General features: G+C 52.7%; 2 protein-coding genes across 3 annotated transcripts; one reads left to right on the forward strand and one right to left on the reverse strand.

The window, feature by feature from the left end:
- Positions 1-407: 407 nt before the first annotated feature.
- Fsd1 (fibronectin type III and SPRY domain containing 1) lies at positions 408-12,838 on the forward strand. Its single transcript, XM_028859701.2, has 13 exons — positions 408-581; positions 1,642-1,737; positions 1,989-2,120; positions 2,557-2,658; positions 6,111-6,133; positions 6,264-6,385; positions 7,205-7,414; positions 9,833-9,931; positions 11,366-11,522; positions 11,814-11,893; positions 12,012-12,263; positions 12,359-12,447; positions 12,584-12,838. The coding sequence occupies exons 1-13, from the start codon at positions 567-569 to the stop codon at positions 12,692-12,694; spliced, it is 1,488 nt and encodes a 495-aa protein (XP_028715534.1). The 5' UTR covers positions 408-566; the 3' UTR covers positions 12,695-12,838.
- A 171-nt stretch (positions 12,839-13,009) lies between these two features.
- Positions 13,010-24,017, reverse strand: Stap2 (signal transducing adaptor family member 2). 2 transcript variants are annotated; one of them, XM_028859703.1, is made up of 12 exons: positions 23,837-24,008; positions 21,977-22,048; positions 21,705-21,827; positions 21,087-21,143; positions 16,446-16,546; positions 15,705-15,839; positions 15,268-15,337; positions 14,922-15,193; positions 13,718-13,884; positions 13,551-13,643; positions 13,401-13,478; positions 13,017-13,303 (listed from the first exon to the last, which is right to left on the reverse strand). In XM_028859703.1, the coding sequence occupies exons 1-12, from the start codon at positions 23,936-23,938 to the stop codon at positions 13,239-13,241; spliced, it is 1,335 nt and encodes a 444-aa protein (XP_028715536.1). In that variant the 5' UTR covers positions 23,939-24,008; the 3' UTR covers positions 13,017-13,238. The 2 variants fall into 2 exon arrangements, with proteins under 2 accessions (XP_028715535.1, XP_028715536.1); XM_028859702.2 differs by having other exon boundaries at positions 13,010-13,303; positions 13,401-13,643; positions 23,837-24,017.
- Positions 24,018-27,260: the final 3,243 nt, after the last annotated feature.

Raw genomic sequence — 27,260 nt, forward strand, 5'->3', positions numbered from 1 at the left:
AAAGTTGGAGCCCGGAGGTCCTAGCCGTCAGCCCTCAGCCTCAGTCCCAGTCCCGGGTCAGTGGTCAGTGCGGTAGAGTTCAGAGTCTCACACTCAACCACTGTGTGACCTACTTTTTCACTGGGCGCTTCCTGGAATTGTTCTGAACCACGAGCCATCAAAGGACAGTTCTCAGAGCAGCTGGGGTGCCAATTTGAGTAGCAAATGGAGACGATGTGGGGGTGCATAAGGGGTGCCTCCGAGGTCACAAGACAGGACCTGAGGCCAAAGCCAGATACCCTGACTTCTGCCTAGGTGCTCTCTCTTTCTTCCCAATATCACACCGGGATATCCATGCTCTGGAGGAAGGCGAGTCCCAGGGCCGGACTACAATTCCCGGCAGCGCCGGTCGGGTGCGCATGCGCAATACATGCAGTGATGGAGCGCTGACCGGGGGCGCGGCGGCGGAGGCGGCGAGGGCGCGGAGGGCTAATTGGCTGCCGGCTGCGGCCAAGGAGGCTTGAGTGTTTGAAGAACCAGCTGAGGGGGACCCCGCGGCGGGGTCGGGGAGACCCAGGGCTGCAGCTATGGAGGACCAGAGGGTAGGACCAGGAGGGATGCGCGGAGCGGGCGTGGGGAGGGGACCAGGTGATGCCGCAGCGCCCCTCCCCCTCACGGCCGCCTGCACCATGGCTCGGGTTAACACGCAGACCCCAATCCTTCTCCCCCTCATTCAGCTCCTCATCGTCCTAGCCTGGGCTCAGCTGGAGACTCACCCCGCAGGTCACCGCCCCCAGCTCCGCAGTGCCCAGCCCCACCCCCACCCCCGGGTGGGTGCCGGGAGCCGGCGCCCTCCTCCTCCACCTGCCCTGGGGATCCCCCTCTCCAAGCACCGCCCTTCGCAAGTGAGACCTTCGGGTTGCCCAGATGAACTCCATCCACTTTCCAGGCTATCCTGACCCACGCCTATCACACCTCGCCCAGGAGAAGTTTGTTTCTCCATATAGCCCTTTACCCCAGGCTAGCCCAGTTGGACCCTGGGACTCGCCTTGCTACCCTCTCACTGCAGCTCACCATCAACTTTCAAGATTGCAGATACTGGCCTGGGGTGTTGGTGGTGCACGCCTGTCACCCCAGACTCGGGAGGTAGAGACAAGAGGTTGATGTGAGTTCCAGGCTAGCCAGGACTACACAGTGAGACCAAGGGGAAGGTGGCTCAGTGGGGAAAGTGTTTGCTGTGTAAGCGTAAGGACCTGAGTTCAAGTCCCCAGTGCTCACGTAAGAAGTTAGTGCAGCTGCATACACTTAACCCCGGCCCTGGGAACATGGACACAGGAGGATCCCTGGGGACTCGGTGGCAGCTAGCTTAGCCCAGGTCAGTGAGAGACCTTCCCTCAAGTAATACATGGAAAGTGGCAGAGGAGACAACCAACTTTGACACCTGGCCTCCACACACGTGCATGTACACACATGTATGTGCACACACACAAACCCATATAAGCTCAGTGCTCATACCATGTAACTAGGGTCCATCCCTGAGAGGCTGGCTGTATGCCTCAGTTTCCTTCTCTGCAATGGGGATGCCACAGCCTCGCCCCAGGCCTGCATCCCTGGAGGGCAGCATCCAGCCAACCCACTGCCCATGTTCCTTCTGTTCTTCAGGAGGCACTAAGAAAAATCATCACCACCCTGGCCGTGAAGAATGAGGAGACACAGACCTTCATCTACTCCCTGAAGCAGATGCTGCTGAATGTAGAGGTGAGCAGAGCAGTCAGGCCTGCAGACTGCGGTGGAGGGGTGCGGGGGAGGCCAGGAAGTATCTCTCTCCACACCTCAGTCTCCCGTCTACGTGGCCTCGCCTTTTCTTTTTCTGAGACACGGTTTCTCTGTGTAGCCTTGGCTGTCCTGGAACTCACTCTGTAGACCAGGCTGGCCTCGAACTCACAGAGAACCACCTGCCTCTGGCGTGTGTCACTGTACCCGGCTCTTGGTGGCTTCTTCCCATGCAGGCAAACTCAGCCAAAGTACAGGAGGACCTAGAAGCCGAGTTCCAGTCCCTCACGTCGGTGCTGGAGGAGCTGAAGGAATCCATGCTAATGAAGATTAAGCAGGACAGGGCTAGCCGCACCTACGAGCTGCAGGTGTGAACACACATCCGCCCCTCCCTCCGGAGCCTCTGGTCCCCTCCTAACCCTTCCCCAAAATACCTTCTCCGGCATCACCGCCTCCCTACAGTTTCCCAGTCCTTTCCACTGCCCCCAGAACCAGGGTAACACACCCGCTCAAACACCTCCCATGACTGCCGTGGACTCTCCAGCTCCAAGCCAGCGTCTCTCACTTCATTGTACCCAAACTTCATCCTGACTTTTCAGGATCCCACATTCCCACCTGTGGTAACCGGGGAGCCTGGGGGACTCAGGTGTGAGTCCATCCCAGCCTGCCTCTGCCAGCGCCCAAGGCTCCAGTCTACTCTTCCCACCTGGAGCCCTGTTGGGCTGTGGGTCCTGGGGGTGGCAGAGCCCTGGGGGGCGGGGGGGGGTGATTGAGGGATCTGTCCCCATTGAATGCTGCCTACAGAACCAGCTAGCCGCATGCACACGGGCCCTGGAGAGCTCTGAGGAGCTCCTGGAGACAGCCAACCAGACCCTGCAGGCCGCAGACAGCGAGGACTTCCCTCAGGTGGGTGTCAGTGAGAGGACCCATAAGGTCCCAAGGTCAAATGCACTGTGTCCAGTTTTTTGTTGTTGTTCTTATTCTGGTTTTTGGTATTTTTTGTTTGGTCTGGTTCGAGTTGGTTATATTTGTTGTTTGTTTGTTTGTTTTGTTTTGGGTTTATTGAGATAGGGTTTTTCTGTGTAGCCCTGGCTATCCTGGAACTCTCTTTGTAGACCAGGCTGGACCTCACAGAGATCCGCCTGCCTCTGCCTCCCGAGTGCTGGGATTGAAGGCGTGCGCCACCACTAGTTCATTTTTATCACACACATTTATTTGTGTGTGGGAGGGGCGTGTGCAGCCCACAGCGCTCCTACCCTCCTTTCATCCGAGTGTGCAGATCACCTCAGGTCCATCGGCAAGCACCTTTACACGCTCAGCCTCCCGCCAGCCCACAAGTCATTTTATAGTGCCTCCATGCAGCGTGAAACGCAAGTATGTCTTCGAGACTACTCAGTGAGGGATGGGGCTGGGGCATGGTGGACAGAGTGCTCACCTAGCATGCTCCAGGCCCTGTATCCCATCCCCAGCACCGCACAGGCCAGGTGTGCTGATGCAGACCTATCACCCCAGCCATGGGGAGGACGATCAGAGTCAGCCTCGGCTACGAAGTGAGTTCCAGGCCAGCCTGGGCTACATGAAACCCTGTCACAAAAAGTAAGACAAATTGGCTCAATGAATAAATAATTACTGTAATTTCATGCCACCCGGTGGTGAGTATGTCAATACCACTCAGAATGAGCTTTTGCTTTATGGAGCATTCATTATTTTTTTCTAAGATTTCTCTTAAGCTGGGCAGTCTATATTTTGGTTTGTTAAATGTGCTGATTCAAGCTGGCAAGGAAGGAAAAAAAAAAAGCTGGGGGTAAGGGTGCTTGCGGCCAAGCCTGACTGCCTGAGTTCAATCCCCGACCCTACATGGTAGAAGGAGAGAACCAACTCCTGAAGGTTGTCCTCTGACCTCCACACACGTATACACACATAGAAATAAATGTAAGTTTAAGCCGGGTGGTGGTGGTGGCGGCGGCGGCGGCGGCGGCGGCGGCGGCGGCAGCGGCGGCGGCGGCAGCGGCAGCGGCAGCGGCGGCGCACGCCTTTAATTCCAGCACTTGAGGGGCAGAGCCAGGTGGATCTCTGTGAGTTCGAGGCCAGCCTGGTCTACAGAAGTGCCTGTTGTGTGTGCTGGGCACAGAGAGGGAACTTCTTGTATAATATTAGCAGGACCAGCCTTAACATACACCCCTGGGGCTCAGGAGAGAGAACTACTAATGGCGAGGACTATTTCCGGAAAATAGAATCTCAGCACACCGAGCTCTATAGTCCACTTGCTTTAATTCCTCTGGCATAACATCCTTTATACACAGCTTCAGTTCTGTTCTCATGTCTAGCTCCTTTCTTGTCTGATTTCCCTATCTATTCTAAGTTCTATCTTAATTTTCTAGTCTTAATTCTGCCTCATCTAGGTCCTTTTCATCTTGTCCTTACCCAGCTAGTACTTCCCCATCTGGCTCTTCCTCATCTTTCATCTCGTTCCTCTAGTCCTCTCTTCTAGCCCTCCAATCTAGTTCTTCCCCATCTCAGTTCGTTCCTCTCAAGTTCTTACCCATCTAGTTCTTCCATTCTCTTTTCTCTTCTCTGTCCTCTGTGCCCTGGAAGTCCTGGTATATATACACTTACAAGCAGTATTCCCTTAGCAGTGCAAAGCCAGGCTTCCAGGGTCAAAGGGAGGGGTGATAAGAATCACATAGAGCCGGGCGGTGGTGGCTCACGCCTTTAATCCCAGCACTCAGGAGGCAGAGCCAGGCGGATCTTGGTGAGTTCGAGGCCAACCTGGTCTACAGAGCAAGATCCAGGAAAGGCGCAAAGCTACACAGAGAAACCCTGTCTCGAAAAAAAAAAAAAAAAAAAAAAAAAAAAAAAAAAAAAAAAAGAATCACATAGAGAGGCAATAACCGTTAATTATCATTTGCAACCCCAAAGGGAAGTGACCAGTAGCTACTTAACTAAATTAACTAAAGGCTAAATTCAGGTAATATCTAAGAATAGGACTCTTATGTGCTCAACTATAGTCTTAAACGTGATTGGTAGAAAATGTTAAGAATCGGGACTGGAGAGATGGCTCAGAGGTTAAGAGCACTGGCTGCTCTTCCAGAGGTCCTGAGTTCAATTCCCAGCAACCACATAGTGGCTCACAACCACCTAATGACATCTAGTGTCCTCTTCTGGCCTGCAGGGATCCTCGCAGATAGAATATTGTATGTATAATGAATAAATAAATCTTAAAAAAAAAAAAAAGAAAGAAAGAAAATGTTAAGAATCTAAAAGTTGCTAGGTCAATGGGAGAAAATAAAAGTGTCTTCTTTTTTCCTGTGGCTCCTATCTGTCCAAGCTATCTGCCGTTTTTCTGCAGGGTGGGGGAAAGTGTGCTCAGTCGCTAGGCAACCTGTGCACAGCTAGATGCCTCTGGTGATAGTTAAAGGGAGATCTGGAACTAGAGGTAAGATTTGGGAAAGGAGGAAGTAGAGCTTAATTGGCACATCCGCCAGGCCTTCTCAAACAGGTAGCCTGGATGCTTAAGTCTGTTCTTAGAGAGTACAGAGACGAGTATTTTCTGATGAAGGGTAACTTTCCTCCATCTGGGGATGGACCTGGCCGGATGCTGCCAATGACGATAATTACAGGGAGGCTTGAACTGGGGTTCTGGCTGAGCATAGCTGTCAGCCAGAAGGTTATCTAAATATTCCTAGAAGTGGTTAGGTAAGGAGTTAGAGGTCTATAAAGTTAGTAAGGCTGTAAGAAAGGAGGGTCCGAGCTAAATTGTGTAAAGCTATTACTTAACGTCCACATGACCTAGGCATGTCTTCTTGTGAATTTGTCTTAAATCAGGAGACTTGCATGTGGACTGTTATTACTGCTAGTCCTTGAAAGTGGCTAAGGGAGAATCTGATTCCAGAGAAAGCCTTTCCTGAGGCTGTTCTCCAAATACCTGGAATGTGTATGTCCAGAGAGTGATCAGTCTACACTGTTAGCCCTTCTTAGGGAAAAGTCAAATGGGAAAACTATGAAGGCACACATGATTTTCATAACAGAATACAGCTGATATATAACAAGCCAAGTAACACCAAAAACTCCTTGGGATTTGGCTTCCTCTGGAGGAATTCCCTGATTCCTCCAGGTAGTGACTTTGCCATAACCAGCTGAGTTCTTATGATATATTCCTGCGGCCCGCAGCAGGGACTGGCGTGGGGCTGGCTTAGTCTCATAGTCCCACTGACGCAGCCCGGAAGCGGCAGTTCAGCCTCTGCCTCCTGGCAGAGATCTTTGCCAAATGCCAGCTGCTGTGCCTCAGTCTCCCTGTCTGTATTGTGGCACAGATCTAGGTGACACGCACCTTTGATTTCTGCTCTGTCTTTTTCTAGGCCGCCAAGCAAATCAAAGATGGGTAAGATGCTCTCCCAGAGTCCTGCCTGTGTGGGGACACCCACTGGGGGAGGCCAGGGGTCCCCAGATGTCCCAGCCTGGCCCCTCTGCTACAAGCTACCATGGGATTGCCGCTCCCTCCTTCCCTGCAGTGTGACCATGGCCCCTGCCTTCCGACTGTCGCTGAAAGCCAAGGTCAGTGACAATATGAGTCACCTCATGGTGGACTTTGCCCAGGAACGCCAAATGTTACAGACCCTCAAGTTCCTGCCTGGTGAGATGGGGACCTGCCTGGGGGCCCAGGACTCTGGTGCTGGTGGGAGGGACAGAGAACAGGACTTGAGTGGAGCCAGGAAGACAGGCAGGCAGGCAGACAGACAGACATGCAAGCACGCACGCACACAGCACAGCACAGGTTAGGGTAGGGCCTAGTCAAGCCCCACCTACAAGGGGTGGGATCTGTGACAGTCATGCCTATGGACAGAGCCACATCAAGCCCCGCCCATGCAGGGGTGGGGCCTGTGGCTGCGGTGGTTGGGCCTTCCTTAGGCCCTGCCCACACGGTTGGGTCTGTGATTATCTTGTCTATGGATGGAGCCCACATCAAGTTCCTCCCATGAAGGGGTTGAGGTGGGGTCTGTGGGTGGAGCCCTGGTCAGGCCCTGATCACACTGGACTTGGGGCCATTGCTTCCTTGTGGGCAGGACCTGAGCAAGCCAGGCCCACACACTGGCCAGAGTTGCCCTGGGGGTGGGTAGGGCCTGTGGATGCTGTGTCTATGGGTGGGTCTTCAGCACTGGTGGCCTGGCAAAGCCCTGCCCTGGGGATCCCGGGAGACCTCACCTCCTAGGGAGCTGGCACTCTATGGAGGACCACTGTCGGGTAGAATCCCAAAGAAAGCCACACCCCAGTTCATAGAGAATTCTGGAAAAGTAACGAATTTACTGTACTTCTCTATACTGAGAAGGTACAGAGAGAGCTCTTCCCTGACCCATGTGACCCCAGGAGGCCCCAGCCTCAGCCCAGCCCCTCAGGGCTCCACCAGAGTAGTCTGATGACTCAGACACTGACCCCTCTTCCTGGGCCCTGGTAGTGCCAAGCGCCCCCATCATCGACCTGGCCGAGTCCCTGGTGGCCGATAACTGTGTAACTCTGGTGTGGCGCATGCCCGATGAGGACAGCAAGATTGACCACTACGTGCTGGAGTACCGAAGGACCAATTTCGAGGGCCCACCCCGCCTCAAGGAGGATCACCCCTGGATGGTTGTCGAAGGCATCCGACACACTGAGCACACCTTGACAGGTGGGGGAGCACCCCTCAGTGAATGAGCATGGACGGGCAGGTGAGGGAGCACACATAGGTGTGTGGGGAACATTGCCTGATGGATAAGGGGGGACCCTCTCAGGCATGTGGGGAGCACTCCAGGGTAAGTGAGGAGCATTTACAAGCAGATGAAGAAGCATGGGCAGGCACGTGGGGGAGCACTCTCAGGTGTATGAAGGAGCAGACAAGCTTGTGGGGGAATACAGCCTGATGGGGAACACTCTCTGAAGGAGCACTCCCTGCAGAGTGAAGGAAAACTCCTAGGCACGAGAAGGAGCACTCCCCCACAGGAAGGTCCACTCCCAGGCAGGAGAGGAAGCATTCCCTGATAGGTGAAGGAGCACTCTCAGGCAAGAGAGGGAGCATCTCTAGGTAGAGGGAGCATGCCTAGGCAAGAAAGGGAGCACTTGATTTGGGGAGCAGTCCTAGTTCAGCTTAGCTGTCCAGCTCCCAACTGACCCCCCCCCCGCTCCATTGCCCCATCAATCACTAAGGTGTGTTGGTACTCCTGGCTTCCTGCAATTCCTGGGGTCTGAGAGCAGGCTGGTGGGGTTAGCCCGACAGAGCCATCAGCAGAACAGAAGGAAAGATGGATGGGTGTGTCCTGTGTGAAGGGCTGGTTTCTCAAAGCCGTTTGAAAGCAGAGGACACTGAGGCATGGGAGGAACTTCACGCTAAGCTTCTCTATAGCTCTATCATCCAGCTGCTGCTGGTCCTTCATTCTCGCTGTGTGTGTGCCAGTGAGGAGGTCAGAGGTCAGTGTTGGCCGGCACCCTCAGTGCCCCCCCCCTTTCTTGAGATGGGTCTCAATGGCCTGGAGTTCACAGTTAGCTAGGCTGGCTGGCTGCCAAGACCCAGGAATCCTGTCTCCACCTCAGGGCTACAGTCTGCATGCGCCATGCCTGGCTCTTTCCTGGGTGGCTGGACTCAGTCTTCACATTCCTGCACCTTGACCCACCAAGCATCTCTTCACCCTCCACTCACTAGTGGGCAGTGAACTCCCAATCCTGGCATTCAGGGGACCCTCAGATATTCAGGGAGTCTCTGGGTAATTGGAAGTCAGAACACCTAGGCGTCCTCACAGCGGGCAGGAAGAGGCTCGGAGGCGGGAGTCATCAGGGCCCTAATGAGTTTACAAAGCCTTTCAGAGCCGGGAACCCCTGATTTTCCTCCCTAACTCTCCAACTCTTGGGCTGTAATCACCAGCCTGCTAGTTATCTGTAATTAGCATTCATGCTTAATAATGAGCATGCTAATTGCAGGGGAATGGCCGTGCCAGCCCGTGCCAGAGCCCCAGAACCTACTGGCTTCCCTTCCATATAGAAATCAAAACAAACCTACCCCCCTTTTTTTTTATAGGACCCCAGAATCCATGCCTCAGGCCCCTCTGCCTCTTATTGGTTTTGTCATAACTTTTATCTGGGGATAATCACACACACACAAGTGCAGTGAGGGATCCCGTCTCCCCACGGGTGGCGGCTTGTGGAATATTGGGTTTAGCTCCAAACCAAAGAGATGAAGGGAGGCATGACTCAGGTGCCACAGTGCTCACCTAGCAGGGAGAAAGCCATGGGTCGTCGTCCGTCCCCCCCCCCCTCCCAGTTTGGTGCACACTTGTCTTCCCAGCACTGGGGAGGTGGAGGCAGGAGAATCAGGAGTTCAAGGCCAACCTCAGCTACATATAGTGTTTGGGGTCAGCGTGGACGACTTGAGACCTGTCATATAAAAAAGGAAACAGAAATGGGGGTGGGGGTGGCGCACACCTTCAATCCCAGCACCAGGGAGGCAGAAGCAGGTGGATCTCTGAGTTCGAGGCCAGCCTGGGCTGCACAGCGAGACCCTTTCTCAAAAACAGACAAAAAAGAGTCAGATGGGGCCTGTGTTCTGGCCCCAAGCTCTCTGATGATACAGTGAGCTACGGAAAGTTCTGGTGCACAGGGTGGTAACTGTGGTTTGCCATGGCAGCCAGGGAGCTGGTAGGAGGCTGACGGACACATAAGGCCAGGCTGGACGTGGGGCTTGGTACCCTGAGTGGAAGAGTATGCAGAGCAGGGAGGCCAAGGTCAGGAAAAGAGGGTGGAGCAGGCAGGCCAAACATCAACAGTGATAATTAAGGGGCCTGGGAGGCCGCTCAGTGGTTAGAGCACTGGCTGTTCTTGCAGAGGACCTGGGTTCAGTTCCCAGCACCCACATGGTGCCTCGTGACCACCTGTAACTCCAGCTCCAGGGGACTAGACACCCCCTTCTGGCCTCCACAGGCACCGCACACAGGTAGTGCACAGACATACATGTGGGCAAAACACCCAGATACATAGAAATAAATCTTAAATGAGACACAGACAGACTGACAGACTAGGGTGGGGCCCCTCTGGTATTATGTCCTCTCTTCCCTCCTAGGTCTCAAATTTGACATGAAATACATGAACTTCCGTGTGAAGGCCTGTAACAAGGCGGTGGCTGGGGAATTCTCTGAGCCGGTGACCTTAGAGACACCAGGTGACTGCCTCCTACCCCTCCCTGACTCAGTATCTCCCACCCATCCTGGTGTCCTGGGAACCCATCCTTCATAAGGGTCTTGGAATGGGATGATGTGGCCCTTATTGCTCTGGCTGCCGGGGAGCTCACCTTTGGTCTACAGTGGCCATCTCTGTCTTCACTCAGATACCTTGGATTCTTCTGTTTTTTGTTTTCTTTTTTAACTATGAGGGCGACCTGTGGATTTTATTTTACATGTATTTGTATGTATGTGCACATGTTTGTGCTTGTGGAATCATCGTCAGGAGTCACTCCTCAGGCGTTGTCCACCTGGCTGGCCTGAGCCCTAAGGCTCCCCCTGTCTCTGCCTGTCCCATGCTGTGGTTACAGATGTCACACCATGTGGGCCTTGTTTTTATTTATTTATTTTGGTTTTTTTTTTTTTTTTTTTTTTTTTTTTTTTGTTTTTTGAGACAGGGTTTCTCTGCGTGTTTTGCTTTCTGGAACTCATTGGTAGCCAGGTGGCCTCGAACTCACAGAGATCCGCCTGGCTCTGCCTTCCGAGTGCTGGGATTAAAGGCATGCGCCACCACCGCCCGGCTTTATTTTGGTTTTTGGAGACAGGGTTTCTCTGTGTAGTTTTGGTGCCTGGCCTGGAACTCGCTTTGGAGACAGGCTGGCCTCGAACTCACAGAGATCTGCCTGGCTCTGCCTCCCGAGTGCTGGGATTAAAGGCATGCACCACTGCCACCTGGCTTCAGTTAAATTTTGTGACTCTTTCTACATGTGTGTCAGTACAGTACAGCTGTGCAGTGCCTGCAGAGGCCAGGTAGAGAGCTGGAGATAGAATTGTGAGGTACCATGTGGGTGCTGAGAATTGAACCCAGGTCCACTGAAAAACGAGCCAGTGCGCTAACTAGTGAGCAACCTCCAGCCCCGTCCCTTTCTTTAAAAATAAATTATTTATTTAGTTCTTGGAGACAGGCTGGAAGTCACAATCCCCCAGCCCTGGCCTCATGAGGGCTAAGATTCCAAGTGTAGATGGAGGGAGTAGTCTTCCTGTCTCCCCCCTCCCCCCCACTGCCTCCTTCTGACCTCTATAGAGTTGGGGACAGAACATGAGTCATAAAAACAGATTCTATAGTTTCCCACAGTGACTCTTTTGTCTATCATCTTTGGAAGTCCCTCTGCTGTCTAGCCTAACTCCCTCCTGCTGTAGCCATGTTCCTTTTTGGGGGTCCACCCTCAGCACAGGGCAGAGCAGAGACATTTAGACTACAGCCCTTTTCCCTACTCCCTCTGGCTCACGGTCAGCTCCCCCAACCTTCCTGTCCCACATCTCCCTGTATTGCTGCCCGTCCATCCATCTCCCTCCACCAGCTGCCCATCTTGTCTCTCTGTGTCTATCTGGCTTTCCCGTCTCTGTGACCCCCCGCCTCGTCTCCCTGGCCCCAGCATTCATGTTCCGCCTGGACGGGTCCACATCTCACCAGAACCTGCGAGTGGAGGATCTCTCCGTCGAGTGGGACGCCATGGGCGGGAAGGTTCAGGATATCAAGGCTCGAGAGAAAGACAAGGGCCGAACAGCGTCCCCTGTAAACTCCCCAGCCAGGTAGCCCATCTCCCCTGGCCCCGAGTCTCTAGTGGACATGCTCACCATGACCAGTTTTGTCAGGACTGGGGTGGAGGGAGGGACCCCGGGGGTATAACAGATTCCTTGTAGGAGAGTGAGTGAGCAAGATTTTGAGGGGGTTCTGATGGATGAATAGGAGTTTTTTGCAGCATCTGACCAGTTAGCTCAGTTGGTTAGGCATCTTCCAGCTGAGGAAAATGGCTGGCATGGACCAGGGAGGCTGTCCCAGGGAAAGGTGAGACCTGAGCTGAGCTTCCCTGCTGTCCACAGAGGGACTCCATCTCCCAAGAGGATGTCTTCAGGTCGTGGGGGCCGGGACCGCTTCACAGCTGAGTCTTACACGGTGCTGGGTAAGGATGGGGATGAAGGGGACTGGGGAGCTGGGGGCAAGGTCTGAGCAGGAGTGTGTGGGCCTAAGAGGTGTGCACCCTCGGCTCCATCCTGCCCCTCTCCGTCCCTGTACCTCAGGGGACACGCTGATTGACGGAGGGGAGCACTATTGGGAGGTGCGCTTTGAACCGGACAGCAAGGCCTTCGGCCTGGGCGTGGCCTACCGCAGCCTGGGCCGCTTCGAGCAGCTGGGCAAGACAGCCGCATCCTGGTGTCTGCATGCCAACAACTGGCTGCAGGCCAGCTTCACCGCCAAGCATGCCAACAAGGTCAAAGTGCTGGACAGCCCTGTGCCCGACTGCCTGGGCGTACACTGCGACTTCCACCAAGGTGCCCTCCCGTTCCCCCTCAGTCGCGACGCTCTGGCCCCTCCCCTGGTCCTCACCCCTGTCCTGACTCCTGTCCCTCTGCTCCCCCCACCCCAGGCTTCCTGTCTTTCTACAATGCCCGCACCAAACAGCTCCTGCACACCTTCAAGGCCAAGTTCACGCAGCCCCTGCTTCCAGCCTTCACGGTGAGCCTGTTGTAGCGGGTAGGGGTAGGCTGAGGGGGGAGGGGGGAGAAGGGGTGGACGGACGGGGGGAGGGGGTGGGCCTTTCTCTGGGTGCTGTGACTCCTGTCTGAGCCTCCCTGTTCCCCCCTCTCCCCAGGTGTGGTGTGGGAGCTTCCAGGTGACGACGGGCCTGCAGGTCCCCAGTGCCGTGCGCTGTCTGCAGAAGCGGGGTAGTGCCACCAGCAGTTCCAATACCAGCCTCACCTAGGCCAGGGCCACCTGCCAGCTGGGCCACTTCAGCCGGCATCTCCACCTACCTGCTGTTTGGAGCCTTAACTCTGAAGTGGAGGGGGGGTCAGGTCAGAGTCCCCTCCCCACCTCACTTCATAATAAAGATAAAACACTGGCGACACTACTGCACTGATTTTGGGGGATGGGGTGCTTAGGTGACCTGGGCCTTGCATTTCTTCGCTGTGAAATGGGCTTTCCTTGTGGATTTTTGTCAGGTTTGCCGGCTTGAGGCCCACACACCCGACAGGCCCCAATCCTAGAGGCCATGCTAGACACATGCAATCACGTGGAGCTTTGTTGTTTTTTTTTTACTTTATTAAACAAGGTCTCACTCTGTAGCCCAGGCTGCCACGGACATCACTGTGCAGCTCAGGCTAGCCTCCAACCTCCCAGGGGTCGTCCCTGCTTCACTGTTTGGAAGACAGGCATTCCTCCATGCTGGGTATGTCCAGTCCCCTCAGGACAGAGCCGGTGGAGGACTACTGTGCCCCGAGATAGCCCACTGGTCCCTGGAGCTTGGATCAGTGTTCCAATGCTCTCCTCTTCTGCAGTTTCTCTTCCAGCTCAGCCGTGATATCCCTCAGCCCTGGTGGGTGGGGATCCAGACCTCAGCTAGAACACTCTGGACTGTGCCGCACCCAGGACCTGCCCACCACGCATCCAGGCCCCCAAAGTCTCCTTACTTGTAACGACGAGGGAGGGAGCCTGTGGTAAGCCGCCACCTGGCTTCCTGGCCCATACGCTGGTGATGGCTTTGAGATCTGCAGAAGGACACAGATGAGGTCTAAAGCCACCTGCCACCGAGAGGGCAAGTGGGGAGGTCGGAGCCCTACCCGGTTTGGGCATCACTGGTGGCTTTGGGGGTTTTGCTGGGAGCTTCGCTGGCTTCTTGGGCTTCGAGGGGACTGGCTGACTGGAGGGAGACACTGCATGGACAGGAGAGCGATGTCACAGGGCGTCACCAACCACCTCCCGCTCCAGCGTCTGCAGCCCGGCTTACCATCATGATTCATGTACTCAGCTGCTAGGGAGTCCTCAATGGGGGTCACATAGTTCTCATCCTGGTCCAGTAGCTGAGGCACGGGAGGTAGTGGAGGCAGCCTGTCCTCCTGGCTGGACACAGGCACAGGTAGGAGTGGCTTTGGGACATTAGCATGGGGGCAGGGCCTGATGGGAAACAGTCACTGTTAGGGCCTCTGTGGTACAAACCTCTTAGGGTGTACCTGCAGAGAGAGGTAAGTGTCTCTCCATGCCCATCTGTCCATCACAATGTGTCTGAATGTTGGGATGCATGTGGGATTGTGGCTTCAGACAGGTACACAGATGTGTGTGTGTGTGTGTGTGTGTGTGTGTGTGTGTGTGTGTGTCTGTGTGTCTGTGTGTCTGTGTGTATGTGTGTATACAGAGGTGTGTATGAGCCTCAGATGTGCACACACTAAGCTGAGAGCACCGAGTGTGTGTGTGTGTGTGTGTGTGTGTGTGGTGTGTGTGTGTGTGTGTGTCAGGGCTGGGCTCAAGAGGACCATGCTGCATTCTTCACAGCCCTCTACAAGACACCCCACCTCTCCCTCTCACTTGGTAAAGGAGACGGACCCAGCATTCCCTCCCTGCCTAGCTCCCGCCCCAGGTCTCTCTGAGGAGGCTAATCCTCTCCTTTACCCATCTCTATTAATAAAATCCTTTGGAGCTGGGGCCTTAGTTCCAGCACTCAGGAGGCAGTGGCAGGTGGATCTCTGTGAGTTCCAGGACAGCCTGGTCTACAGAGTGAGTTCCAGGACAGCCAGAGTCTCAAAAAAACTGATGATGATAAAATAAAAATCAAATACAGTCCTTGGGATCCTAGTGTAGTGGTGGGTGCCTGTCACCTGAGCCCTTGGCTACAAGAGAGCCTATCAAGAAAGCATAGCAGGTGGGGGACACACTTTGACCCTTGTACCTGGAGGCAGAGGCAGATGGATCTCTTGTTCAGTGTTAGTCCTGTCTAGAGAATGAGACCCTGTCTCAACAAACAGAGCCACTGGGCAGTGGTGGCACCTGCCTTTATTCCCAGCACTGGTTAAGAAGAGGCAGGTGGATCTCTGAGTTCAAAACCAGCCTGTTCTACAGAAGGAGTTCCAGGAAACCTAGGGTTATCCAGAGAAACCAAATCTCAGAAAAACAAAAAGAGTCTTTGGACCACAGCAGTCATGGGAAAGGGGAATCACCTGAGCCCCGGGAGGAAGACACGGCCCATACACTCTCGCCATTCTCCCGATCTGAGTCCACAAAGCCTGGAACAGAGAGGGCGGGCAGCCTGGAGGCAGTGTGGAGGCCCGGAGATAGCCCCCACAGCGTGTCCCCGTCCAGGCCTTGGCTGCCCCACATTACACACACCTAGAACCTTCTCATAGTCCTCCTCCATCAGGAAGGGGACCAGCGCCCTCTTGGTTTGCATGACGAAATAGTTGACCACAGCTTCCAGTGAGGCGCAGGAAAACTGGGGTGAGAGACGGTGGTCAGGCAGGGAAGTGGGGGGAAGAAGCCCAGAGCCCAGGACCCCCCAAAACTCACCGGGTCTTCCACGTCGATCACATACTTAGGACCCTCCCGCTTCACCTTGTAGTGCTTGACCACTGGCGCCCTGCAGAGGAGTAGGCAACTGAGTAGCTGGGATGCCACACACCCCAACCCAGGAGAGCCAGCGCCTAGGAGACCCACGCCAGGACCCCGCCTCTAGTCGTTGTCCCGCCGCTAAGCCTGTCCAGTTACGACCACACTCCAGGAGACCCCGTCCCTAGGCATGAATGACCGCGCCCCCGGAGATCCACCCCAAGTCATAGCCTCACCCTTCTCCAGAGGGTGTCCCAGCCCTGGCCTGACTACTTTCCCAGCAGCCTCTGGCTACCAAGGCCCCCCGCTATAGCCCACACACCCAGGTTCCATTCCCACTGATGGCCACGCCCCCATCTGACTCTGCCCACCCTGGGCTCAGAGCCCCACGTGCGCACCCGTTGAGTATCTGTCGAGTAGTGACAGATACACTATCTTTGCCGTCCCCTCCAGGCCGCAACAGCAGATTCCCGCACTCGGGGTAGCGCTCCAGGAGCATCTGCGCCTCCAGCCGGCTCACCTGCAGGAAGCACCTGAGCACACGCGAGAGATGCTGAGAGTCCTGCAGGCCGACCAGGACCTGGCCACAGGCGCCCCACACATGCTGCTCCCACCCAGGCCCCACCCCAAGACACAGACCCCGCCCTCCCAGAGACCCAGCCTCCTCGCCTGGATCCTGGCCCTGCCCCAGGAAGACCCCACCCCTTGACACAGACTCCCACCCCACCGCACACTCAGAGACCTCCTACCACCCTAGACCCAGGCCCCGCCCCCAGAAAAGGGCCCGCCCCTCGACCCAGACCCAGCCCATTCATAGACCCAACCTCCTCTCCTAGACCTAGGTCTAGCCTCTTCTAAACTGAGGCCGGGTCCTGGACTCAAGCCCCGCTCTCTATAAATACAGGATTCCCCCACTAGACAAAAGACCCCGCCCAAAGGCACAGGCTCCGCCTCCTCTCCTAGACCCAGGCCCCTCCCCTTCTAAACTGAAGCACTGCAGTAGACACAAGCCCCGCCCCTATCTTGAATATGGCCCCACGTAGACCAAAGCTCCGTCCCCAGGACACAGGCTCCACCCAGACCCCACCTCCTCCCCTGGAGCCTGTTTCTTGTGCACCCCATGGGCGCTCAGGACTCACCAGGGCACCTCGGCGGCCCGCCGCGCCTCCTCTTTGGCCAGAACCTCGGCCATCATGTATAGGTGCCCCGGCAGCAGGGTCAGGTTAGATGGCACACGGAGCTGAAAGATGATGATCCAGGCCAAGAACGCGTGTGTGGGGACCAAAAAGGTAAAGTGAGGCCAGCATGTGGAGTTAGGGAGGAGTCCATCTGGGCCCAGCGCTACCGGACACCCCACAGCATACAAATACGGACACCCAGAGACAAACCCCAAAGCGGACTCAGAAGGTGCTAGAACCTCGCTCCAAGTGCTGGGCAACTCTCAGGTTCAATCAGGAGCCAAAAAGAAAAATGTGGATTTCAACTCTGTGTGGTGATGCACACCTGTTGCCCCAGCATTCAGGAGGGAGGCAGAGGCGGGAAGATAGGAGTACAAGGTCATCCTCAGCTACATAGAAAGTTTCAGGCCAACCTGGGCTACACGAGACCCTGTTTCAAAAATAGAACAAGGGGCTGGAGCGCTGGCCCAGCGGTTCAGAGGACTGGAGCTACATTCCCAACACCCACCACTGGGCAGCTTGCAAACCCCTGTAACTCCTGCTTCAGGAGATCAGACACCCTCTTCTGGCCTTGGAGGGCACTGCGCGCGCGCGCGCGCACACACACACACACACACACACTATCTAAAAATAAAACAATAGAAAAATGAAACTAGCTGGGAAGTGGTGGTTCACACCTTTAATTCCAGCATTTGGGAGGCAGAGGCAGGTGGATCTCTGAGTTTGAGGCCAGCCTGGTCTACAGAGCGAGATCCAGGACAGCCAGGGCTACACAGAGAAACACTGTCTGGAGAAACTAAACAACAACAACATCAAAACACCCAAATAGAAAAGTAGAGTCGGCCTGTGGAGGTAGACGGGCCCAGCAGCAGCCCTCTGAGGTAAACGGGCCCGGCGGCAGCGGCCGACAGGGATATTCAGGCCCGGTGGCAGCCGGCAGAGACATTCAGGCCCAGCGGCGGCCCACAGAGGTAGACAGGCCCGGCGGTAGAGACAAGCAGACGCAGGTAGGCCTGCGGCGGGGGCCCGTGGAGGTAGACGGGCCCAGCAGTGGCAGCCGACAGGGATACTCAGACCCGGCGGCAGCCGGCAGAGACATTCAGGCCCAGCGGCAGCCCACAGAGGTAGACGGGCCCAGCGGCGGCCTGCTGAGGTAAACGGACCCGGCGGCAGCGGCCGACAGGGACATTCAGGCCCGGCGGCAGCCGGCAGAGACATTCAGGCCCAGCGGCGGCCCACAGGGGTAGACAGGCCCAGCGGCAGAGACAAGCAGACGCAGGTAGGCCTGTGGCGGCGGCCTGTGGAGGTAGACGGGCCCAGCAGCGGCCCGCTGAGGTAAACGGGCCCGGCGGCAGCGGCCGACAGGGACATTCAGTCCCTGCGGCAGCGGCCAACAGGGACATTCAGTCCCGGCTGCAGCCTGCAGAGACATTCAGGCCCGGTGGCGGCCTCCAGAGGCAGACAGGCCCAGCGGCAGCTGACAGGGACATACAGGCCCGGTGGCGGACTGCAGAGGTAAACAGGCCCAGGGACGGAGACAAGCAGACGCAGCTTGGAACAGGGACGCCCCTAACCCCAACATCTGGGGAAGAAGCTATCTCGGTGGGTCAGAACCAGAACGAATCTGAACACTCCGTCTGAGAACAACCCAGGGCCCAGCTGCTGATCCTGTGAAACCCAACAATTTGGAGGTGTTGGTGAGACTACCCTGCTCCGCTGAAACCCATCTGGGAGAGGATTCAGATGCCTACAGTTTAAAGTCTGAGGAATCAAGATCAGCTGAGGAGTTGACAAATGAACAAAACGTGACCTGGGAACACAGAAGAAGGCGCTACCCAGACACCAAACCAGATCACCAGAATCATAAGTATATAATTCACCGATCGAAATCAGCTGCCCCTGAAGAAATAGCCCAATAGCACCAATTTAACCAAGAACCACTACTAAACCAAGACTAAAAATTAGAACAAGAGAGGCACTCTCAGACACAGACACCACCTGCACCTCACAGAGGAAGAGATGAGTAGACGCCAGTGCAAAAATACAGGCAACAACATAAAGACCTATATGGCAACATCAGAACCTAGTGATTCTACACCTGCAAGACCTAAACATACCATGACAGAAGAAACAGAAGAAATCAACCCTAAAAATGACATTAAGAAGATGATAGAGGCCCTTAAAGAAGAAATAAAACATTCCCTCAATGAGGAAATAAAAACTTTCCTTAAAGAGGAATTGAAAAACTACCTTAAAGAGGAAATAAAAACTTTCCTTAAAGAGGAAATAAAAAACTCCCTTAAAGAGGAAATAAAAACTTCCCTTAAAGAGGAAATGAAAAACTCCATTAAAGAGGAAATAAAAAACTCCCTTAAAGAAATGGAAGAAAAAACGAACAAAAAATGGGAAGAAATCAAATCAAGCCAAGAAAAAGCAATTAAACAGATGAAAGAAACATTCCAAGATCTGAAAAATGAATTTGAGACAATAAAGAAAACACATGCTGAGGGAATGCTGGAAATAGAAACCCTGACAAAACGAACAGGAACTACAGAAACAAGCATAACCAACCGATTGCAAGAAATGGAACAGAGAATCTCTGACGCTGAAGACATGATAGAGAAAATAGATTCGTCAGTCAAAGAAAACAATAAAGACAAAAAAGTCCTAACACAAAACGTCCAGGAAATTTGGGACACCATGAAAAGACCAAACCTAAGAATAATAGGGATAGAAGAAGGAGAAGAATACCAACTCAAAGGCACAGAAAATATATTCAACAAAATCATAGAAGAAAACTTTCCTAACCTAAAGAAAGAAATACCTATGAAGATACAAGAAGCTTACAGAACACCGAATAGGCTGGATCCAAAAAAAAAAGTCCCCTCGCCACATAATAATCAAAACACTAAACACACAGAATAAAGAAAAAATATTAAGAGCTGCAAAGGAAAAGGACCAAGTAACATATAAAGGCAAACCCATCAGAATAACACCAGACTACTCAATAGAGACTATGAAAGCTAGAAGATCATGGACAAACCTCATGCAGACACTAAGAGACCACGGATGCCAACCCAGACTATTATACCCAGCAAAACTCTCAATCACCATAGGCGGAGTAAACAAAATATTCCAGGATAAAACCAGATTTAATCAATACCTGTCCACAAACCCAGCCCTACAGAAAGCACTAGAAGGGAAAATTCAACCCAAAGAAGCTAAACACATCCATGAAAAATCAAGCAATAGATAATCCTACACCAACATACACCACAGAAGGACAACACAACACAACCAAAAAAATAACAGGAATTAACAATCACTGGTCATTAATATCCATCAATATCAATGGTCTCAACTCACCTATAAAAAGACACAGGCTAACAGAATGGATAAAAAAACAGGACCATCCATATGCTGCATACAAGAAACACACCTTAACTCCAAAGACAGACACTACCTCCGAGTAAAGGGCTGGGAAAAGGTTTTCCAAGCAAATGGACCTAAGAAACAAGCTGGTGTAGCTATCCTAATATCTAATAAAATAGACTTCAAACTAAAATCAATCAAAAGAGACCAGGATGGACATTACATATTCATCACGGGAAAAATCCACCAAGATGAAGTCTCGATTCTAAACATTTATGCTCCAAATACAAAAGCACCCACATTCATAAAAGAAACACTACTAAAGTTTAAAACGCACATCAAACCCCACACATTAGTAGTGGGAGATTTTAACACACCACTCTCACCAAAAGATAGATCTACCAGACCGAAACTTAACAAAGAAATAAAGGACCTAACAGATGTTATGACTCAAATGGACCTAATAGATATCTACAGAATATTCCATCCTAACACAAAAGAATATACCTTCTTCTCAGCACCCCATGGAACCTTCTCAAAAATTGACCACATGCTTGGACACAAAACAAATCTCAACAGATACAAAAAAATTGGAATAACCTCCTGTATCTTATCAGACCACCATGCCTTAAAATTAGAACTCAATAACAGCAAAAATTATAGAAAACCCACAAACTCATGGAAACTGAATAATGCCCACCTGAAACATCAATGGGTCAAGGAAGAAATAAAGACAGAAATTAAAGAGTTCCTAGAATTCAATGAAAATGAAAGTACAACATACCCAAACTTATGGGACACTATGAAAGCAGTGCTAAGAGGAAAATTCATAGCTCTAAATGCACACATAAAGAAGATGGAGCAATCCCATACCAAGGAATTAACAGCACAACTGAAAGCTCTAGAACAAAAAGAAACAAACTCACCCAGGAGAAATAGACGCCAGGAAATAATCAAATTGAGGGCTGAAATCAACGAAATAGAAAACAAGAGAACAATACAAAAAATCAATGAAACAAAGAGTTGGTTCTTTGAAAAAATCAACAAGATAGACAAACCACTAGCCAAATTAACCAAAAGGCAAAGAGAGAGCACCCAAATTCACAAAATCAGAAATGAAAAGGGAGACATAACAACAGACAATGAGGAAATCCAGAGAATCATCAGATCATACTTCAAAAACCTGTACTCCACAAAAATGGAAAACCAGGAAAAGTAGAGTCACTTTACCTCCACCACAGTCAAGATAAATCCTTTCCACATCTCACAATACTCCAGGCTTTCGACCTAGGGAGGGGGAAAAAGAGTTTATGTTAAGGAGGATGGATGTGTTCATCAGAAAAGTGGGGTAAGGACCCATTCTGCTCCAGGGCATTTGCACAAGTTGTGACCTATGCTGAGCAGCCCCCCCCCCTTTTTTTAAGGATTTATTTATTTATTATGCATACAGCATATATGACTGCAGGCCAGAAGAGGGCACCAGATCCCATTACAGATGGTTGTGAGCCACCATGTGGTTGCTGGGAATTGAACTTAGGACCTCTGGAAGAGCAGCCAGTGCTCATAACCTCTGAGCCATCTCTCCACCCCAGAAGATTTACTAGTTTTTTGTTTGTTTGTTTGTTTGTTTTTGTTTTCTGGGGCTGAGGATCGAACCCAGGGCCTTGCACTTGCTAGGCAAGTGCTCCACCACTGAGCTAAATCCCCAACCCTTTTAAAGGGATCTCGAACCACGTGGGGTCCAGGGACTTGTAGTCTGAGGAGTTCAGAGCAAGACTTCATGTGACTCTATATTTTTATTATGAATATTGGACTCAATGGAGAAGTCTCTCCTCTCTCCTGACGTACCTTGAATTTGACCTCCTTGTCCCGGAGAACCAGGCTGAAGTGATAGCTGGTGTCCCTTGAGCTTCCCCACCAAGCCTCATCTTTGAGCTTTGAAAACAGCCTCAGGTCCAGCTTCTCCAGGGCCTGACCCAGAGGAACAGGAGTGTGTGAGCACCAGGCCTACAGCTCTCTCAGGTCCCCAGGATGATGGGGCCACCCCCTTGGTGACATAACCCCGGACCTCTACCCACCTAGGTATCCATGAGACCCTGAGCCCACATCCCTACCCTCACCTGAAAGTCCCGATTGCTGTTGTAGAAGCAGATGGCTAGACCCTGGAGGCCTGCCCAGAACTTCCTGTAATCCTAGGGGCCAGAGAAGAAAGGAGAAAGGAGCCAGGTGGCAAAGATGTGTGTGCCCCATACACCCACTCCTGTTGAAGGTCCTCTGAACTGGCTGATCCCTGAGCCTGCATGTCCTTCCCCTCACTACGAAGCTACCTGTTTTCAGTAAAGGTTATGTTTCATTCAGTTAGTTAGCTAGCTACTTTGTTGATACAGCCATGTAGCCCAGGATGACCTTGAACTCCTGGTCCTCCTGTCTCTCTCTCTCTCTCTCTCTCTTTTTTTTTTTTTTTGGTTTTTCGAGACAGGGTTTCTCTGTGTAGCTTTGTGCCTCTCCTGGATCTTGCTCTGTAGACCAGGCTGGCCTCGAACTCACAAAGATCCGCCTGGCTCTGCCCCCAAGTGCTGGGATTAAAGGCATACGCCGCTACTGCCCGGCGGTCCTCCTGTCTCTACCCCCTGAGTGCTGGGTGAGGAGCATGCACCACCATTACCAGTTTCTGTCATACTGGGCACAGAACCCAGGGCTCCATCAAGCTGAGTGAGCAGGGAATTCACTGAGCTGTGGCCTCTAAAAGTACATGTTCACTGAGGTCCTCCCTGCCCATTGTCCAGCCTGGGCACCTCCTGTCATCCAGGAGACTATGGTCTGCTGTACAGCTAGTGGCATTTGTCTAGCATGGGAGTGAGCCTGGGCTCCTCCAACAACAATTAATAAAGGAGGAAACAAAGGGACTCACATGGGATAGAGATACAAGGCGCCCCACAATGTGAAAATATGGGTGGTATGGAAGTAAGCTGACCCAACTGGATTAATGGTTTTCCATGTACACACACATCTATCTACTCACATATCCACCTCCCCATTCACTCACCCACCCACATATCCATCCATCCATCCATCCACCCACCCACCCACCCTCACATCCATCCATCCATCTATTATCCATCCATCCACCCACCCATTCACCCACCATCCATCCACTCACCCACCTACCTATCTATTCGTCCAGCCAGCCACCCATCCACCTATACATCTGTCCATCCTTTGAGTGCATGATGTAAAGGGCTTGCTTGTTGGGGGATACACGTGGGGAACCAAGAGACAAAGTCAGAACAGTAAGTGGGGGAAATGGAGGGGTGCACTCAGCAGAAAATGCATATGGGCTGGGCACGGTACCAGAGCACACCTGCCATCCCAGCACTTGAAAAGCTGGGGTAGAAGGTTGCTTCAGGTGTCAAGCCCTTCTGGGTCATAGTTCTGAAAACCTATCTCAAAACAACCCTCTCAGTTGTTCTGAGTTGACAGTTGACCCTGTAGTCAGCTGTCAGCAGTTCCACATGCCACCTGCCGTGACCTTGGTCTAGAACCTCAAGTTCATGAGGTTATTTCTGAGTCAGGAGGGGGAGGAGGCCCAGGAATCGAAGGACACCTTATTTCCTGGAGGAAGTCTCTAGTCTTGTTTATATACAGAGAATGGAGAGGGAGACTGAGTTAGAGAGATTGAGACAGCAGCTGGACAGATCAAGAGACTGACAGCTAGGCAGGCAGGCAAGAAGGTAGACAGACAGATGGACAGTCAGGCAGACAGACAGACATCAAATCAGAGGACAGAATATGGAAAGAGACACAGAGACAGACAGATAGCCAAGACCTTCTACAGCCAGTAGCATGTGCCTTGCTCCACCGGGCACCCTCCCACCACCACCCACCCCTGCCAGGCCCCTTGGTCTGTGTGGAGACCTGGCCCAGAGAGGTTGAGTAGATTCCCGGGGCAGCTCAGCAGTGCTGGCTCCCGCCCTTCATACCTGGTCGCAGGGTCCCTTTTTCTCCAGGAAGCTCTCATAGTAGTGCGAAGGTGGCACACCTTTGGGCTTGGGGCCCCGGGGTGGGCTCAGGGCCGAGGCCATGTCCAGCCCAGGTCCCCGGTCCTTCCAGTAGGAGCCCCAGCCTGGCCAGGAAGCGGATAAACAGGTTCCTGGGGAGTTTCCTCAACTCAAGTCAGCTGTCACCTCCCTCCCTGTCAGTGCTGGGCGGAGGCTGAATCCTGGGGAAATCCCGGTGGCTCTGGGCTCCTGTCCTAAGCAAAGACAGGGACCTGGGTTGGGGAAGGTGGCTGGGAGATAGTCACAGGAAAAATCACAGAAGCATACTGCAGGTGCATAATAGCGAAATCTGGAATGCTTGTTAAGTCACTGAGTGTAGCAACAATTTTTCCTGGATCATCAAAGATGGTTTGCAGGCATCTGCAAGCCAAATCCTTAGCTGGGGATGGGGGGGGTGTCGATCGGGGAGGGGACTTTCTCAGTGCTGTTCTGTCTGAGCACACTCATATCAATTTAATTTTTATTACATTCATTGTGTGTGTGTGTGTGTGTGTGTGTGTGTGTGTGTGTGTGTGTGGAGGTCAGAGCACAGCTTGCAGGAGTGGATTTTCTCCTTCCACCATGTGGGTCCTGGGGATCAAATGCAGGTTTTCAGGCTTGGTGGCAAGCTCCCTTCCCCACTGAGACACATTGCCAATGCAAACACTGAAATCATTCCCAGTCTGTGTGATCACCCTTCACTAGACTTACATCTAAGCACTTAGTTACTTGATTTTAGTTTTCTTTCTTTTGCTTCGTTGAGACACAGTCATGTAGCCCAGGCTGGCCTCTAGCTAGCTAACTGAGGATGAACTTGAACTTCTGAGCCTCCTGACTCCATCTCCTGAGTGCATGACTAGTGTGCACCACCATGTTCTGGTTGGGTTTTTGTTTTTTTTTTTTTTTTTTTTTTTTTTTTGTTTTTTTTTTTTGTAGCATTGATTGCACCCTACTCACTCTGTAGCCCAGGTTGGCCTCGAACTCACAGAGACCCGCCTGCCTCTGCCTCCAGAGTGCGGGGATTAAAGGCATGCGCCACCACCGCCTGGCAGTTTTTCTGGTTTTGTTTGTTTTTTTGTCTAGATACACAGCCCAAGATGACTTTTTAAAAAATATGTATTTATTTATTCATGTATTTTATCTATATGAGTGCTCTGTCTTCATGTACACCAGAAGAAGGAATCTGATCCCATTACAGATGGTTGTGAGCCACAATGTGGATGCTGGGAATTGAACTCAGGACCTCTGTAAGAGCAACCAATGCTCTTAATCGCTGAGCCATCTCTTCAGCCCCCCCAAGCTGACTTTTAACTCCAGATCCTTCTGCCTCAGCCTCCCAAGTGCCGGAATGACAGATGTGGGCCACCAGGCCTTACACTCGGCTGCTATTTTAAATAATTGTAACAAATCACATCATTTCTCTCCTTTTGTTCTCTCTCCACTTTCTTCCTGTTGCTGCAGATGCAACAGAGGGCCTTTGCATGTGCTAAGTAAGCACTCTACCACTGAGTCACACCCAGCCCTTCCCTGTGAGATTCTAGGCGGGGTTCACCCTGACCACGCCCCCAGCCCCTCACTGGGGAATTCTAGGCGGGGCTCCACCCCTGACCACGCCCCCCAACTCTCACTGAGGGATTCTAGGCAGGGACTACTGACAGTCCAGAGAGGACCTAGGGGCATGACTTGTGTTGTTAGTGTACCTGACTCCAGGCTAGTACAAGGCTCTAAAGTCAATTCCAGTACAATCAATCAGTATATAACTATAAATTCAGCCAGGCGTGGTGGAACACTCGGGTCTTCCCAGAAGTGGGGAGGTAGCGGCCAGTTTAAGGGCAGCCTTAGTTACATAGTAACTTGAGTCCAGTCCTCCTGTCTTTAGCTTATTCTGTTTTCAAAAAAGGCACAACAAACAGATTATGAACTCATTTTCCGCAGTCCTGGGCTAGGGCACCTGGACTTTACACAGGTAATAAAGGGCAGCGATGGGGACCCAGATAGTCACTGTGTGCGGCACAACCTTCCTTTATCTGTTCAAATAAACGATGTTATCTTTAGGGCACTTTCTCTACATCGCCAAGATACAGTGGTTGCTTCACACTGTCAAAGGCCACAGGAGAGCCGGGTGTGGGGATGCAAACCTATGATTTCAGCACGAGGGAGGCTGAGGCAGGAGGATTACTGCAAGTGTGAGGTCAACCTGGCCTTCATACTGAGTTTCAGGCCAGCTATGAGTTCCTGTCTCAAAACTTGAAAGAACGAAGGAAGGAAAAGAAAAATTAGCAGGGAGCCACGGACTGTTGTGGAGAAGGGTGGAATGTGGTAGTAGTTACAGTATAGAAAGATCCCTCAAGGACCAGAGAGGAAGGCGAACAGGATGAGTGTGGGGTGCGTGGTATCTCATGAAGAAGGTCAGTGTCCAGAACATGAGCCTTGTCTGCCAGGAGGTCATTAGACACACATATTGAGCAAAGCAAGGGGAGGTAAACCGAGGCTAGCCTGGTCTCTGCAGAGCTCGGGTTCTGGTGACCTGGGCGAGGGGAAATAACGATTCTCATTTCTTAGACTCTTTCAGAGCATCCTGCCTCTCTTTCCCCAGTGGGACAATCACACCTGCCATTTTGAGGCCATCCTAACTCTGGTTGGTCCCCATTCCGGATTTTCAGACCTCCTGGGGTTGGGGGAGGGAATCAAGGGCTGGACCAGGGGCGAAGGTCCTCGACCACATGGGAACAAAGGCCAGGGCCTCGCGCGCGCGTTCGGCGAGACCCGCCCCTTCCCGCCCCTGGCACTATCTGGGTATCGATTGGCTAGATGGGAACCATCCCTTGTAGTTGATTGAATGCTGGAGACACCTGGTGATTGGCTGACGTGAACGACTGTCCATCGCTGAGTTAACCCTATAGAGGCTGAAGCTGGGCCTGGCCCAGCTTTCAATCACCTGCAGCACGCTGCTGCCTTCTCATCGCGGTCCTCCCCAGCTCCCGACCACCAAGGGCCTGAGTCTATTTGGCGCACTGGTGGCGGGGCTCAGTTTCCCTCATCGCTGCTGCAAGCTGAGCTACCGGGGCTAGTGTGCCCCAGCCCCGGGATGCACTCCAGCAGGCAGCGGCCTCAGGTGGGGCGTATCGTGCCTGAATGCGGGGATCCTGGGTTTCAGTTTTTCCCTCCAGGTCATCAGCACCATCTGGCCTCAGTTTCTCTAATGTCCCAGGGGCACTGAGTTTCCGGCATTTCCTTTCCCGCGCGAAGGCAAGGCTGGAGACTTCAGGTTCCCATCTCTTTCCAGCAGGCTGAACCGCTCCTGCCCCAGGACTCAAGGTTGCAAGCTGGTAGCTGGTGGCCTCGAGTACCGACCGGGTCTCTAGTC

This window comes from Peromyscus leucopus, chromosome 22, assembly GCF_004664715.2.
Source record: "Peromyscus leucopus breed LL Stock chromosome 22, UCI_PerLeu_2.1, whole genome shotgun sequence".
NCBI classification, from domain to species: Eukaryota; Metazoa; Chordata; class Mammalia; order Rodentia; family Cricetidae; genus Peromyscus; species Peromyscus leucopus.